Genomic DNA, 1,309 nt, shown 5'->3' with positions numbered 1-1,309 from the left:
ATATGAAGAAAGGAGAGAGAGAGAAATGTTTGCATGACTCTACAGCCTGGTGCTCAGAGCACTCACTCTGGATGTAGGAGACCCAGGATTCAGGCCCCCGTGCTCCAGTGACACTTGTACAACTTGGCCCGCTGACTTTAATGGAGCTACACTGATTTAGAGCGGCTGAGGTTGTCACAACGTGTCCATCAGTTACCTGACTTGAGAATGTCCCAAACCAAAGTTATCCACAGTTCTCTGCTCTTGGATTTAAAAAATATTTAATTTAAGATCATCAACACTACTTGAGAAACGTCAATTTCCCCAATGTTTTCCCTAGTGCTATTTTCACCTCCTTGTTTTTCAGGCTGTAGATGATGGGGTTTAACATGGGGGTCAAGATGCTGTACTGGATGGAGAATATTTCATCCAGAACCACAGAGGAGACTGAGCTGGGTTTTGTGTACTGGAAAAAGGCTGTCAGGTACCATAAACCAACCACAATCAGGTGGGAGCTGCAGGTGGAGAAGGCTTTACGCCTGCCCTCCGCAGAGTGTATCCTCAGGATGGTGGAGATGATGTAAATGTAGGAGATCAGCGTAATAAGGAAGGAGCTTGACCCAAATATCAGAACAGAAGTAAGAAGCACCACTTGATTGGTGAAGGTGTCAATGCAGGATCGTTGTAATAGAGGAGGGAGCTCACAGCTGAAATGGCTGATTTGATTGGGCCCACAGAAATGCAACGTGGAGGTAAAAACAGTGTTAAGCCGGGCATGGAAGAAGCCTATTGTCCATGCCCCACTCACCAGCTGAACACAGATCCCTTTGCTCATTCTCTCCATGTAACGCAATGGGTCACAGATGGCCACGTAGCGGTCATAAGCCATGGCTGAGAGAATGAAAACTTCAGCACCAGCTGAGAGGAGGATGAAGAACATCTGTGCAATGCAGCCATTGACAGAAATAGTTTTGTGTGTTGCTAGGAAGTTCCTCAGTGCGTTAGGCACCGTGACTGAGGAATAGCAGATATCAACAAAGGATAAATGGAAGAGAAAGAAGTACATAGGGATGTGAAGGTGAGAATCAGTCCTTATCACCACCATGATCACTATGTTACCACCCAGAGTGATTAGGTAAGTAACTAAAAACACCGAGAAGAGGAAAATCTGCATCTGTGGGTCACTGGAAAGTCCCAGGAGAATAAATGCGGTCACTGTGGTTTGATTTTCCATTGATATTTTTTCAGCAAAACTAGGACCTATGAGACAAATAAATAAATAAAATTAATTCAGATCTTAAAAGTTAATTGAACTGTCATCTAGAGGTCA

The 1,309-nt window shown here is 44.3% G+C and overlaps 1 protein-coding gene across 1 annotated transcript; it reads right to left on the bottom strand.

The window, feature by feature from the left end:
- Positions 1-280: 280 nt before the first annotated feature.
- On the bottom strand, positions 281-1,213 carry LOC113408244 (olfactory receptor 5V1-like). The gene has a single exon (XM_026661418.1). The coding sequence runs from the start codon at positions 1,211-1,213 to the stop codon at positions 281-283; it is 933 nt and encodes a 310-aa protein (XP_026517203.1).
- Between the last annotated feature and the right edge of the window lie 96 nt (positions 1,214-1,309).

This window comes from Terrapene carolina, unplaced genomic scaffold (assembly GCF_002925995.2).
Source record: "Terrapene carolina triunguis isolate 2854851 unplaced genomic scaffold, T_m_triunguis-2.0 Scaffold2514, whole genome shotgun sequence".
Taxonomy (NCBI): domain Eukaryota; kingdom Metazoa; phylum Chordata; order Testudines; family Emydidae; genus Terrapene; species Terrapene triunguis.
Note: the sequence above shows the minus strand (reverse complement) of the source record. Positions and strands in the feature narration are given on the sequence as shown.

What these genes read in the sequence shown, in the direction of transcription:
- LOC113408244 (XM_026661418.1), bottom strand. Translation starts at nt 1,213, where the DNA reads ATGGAAAATCAAACCACAGTGACCGCATTTATTCTCCTGGGACTTTCC.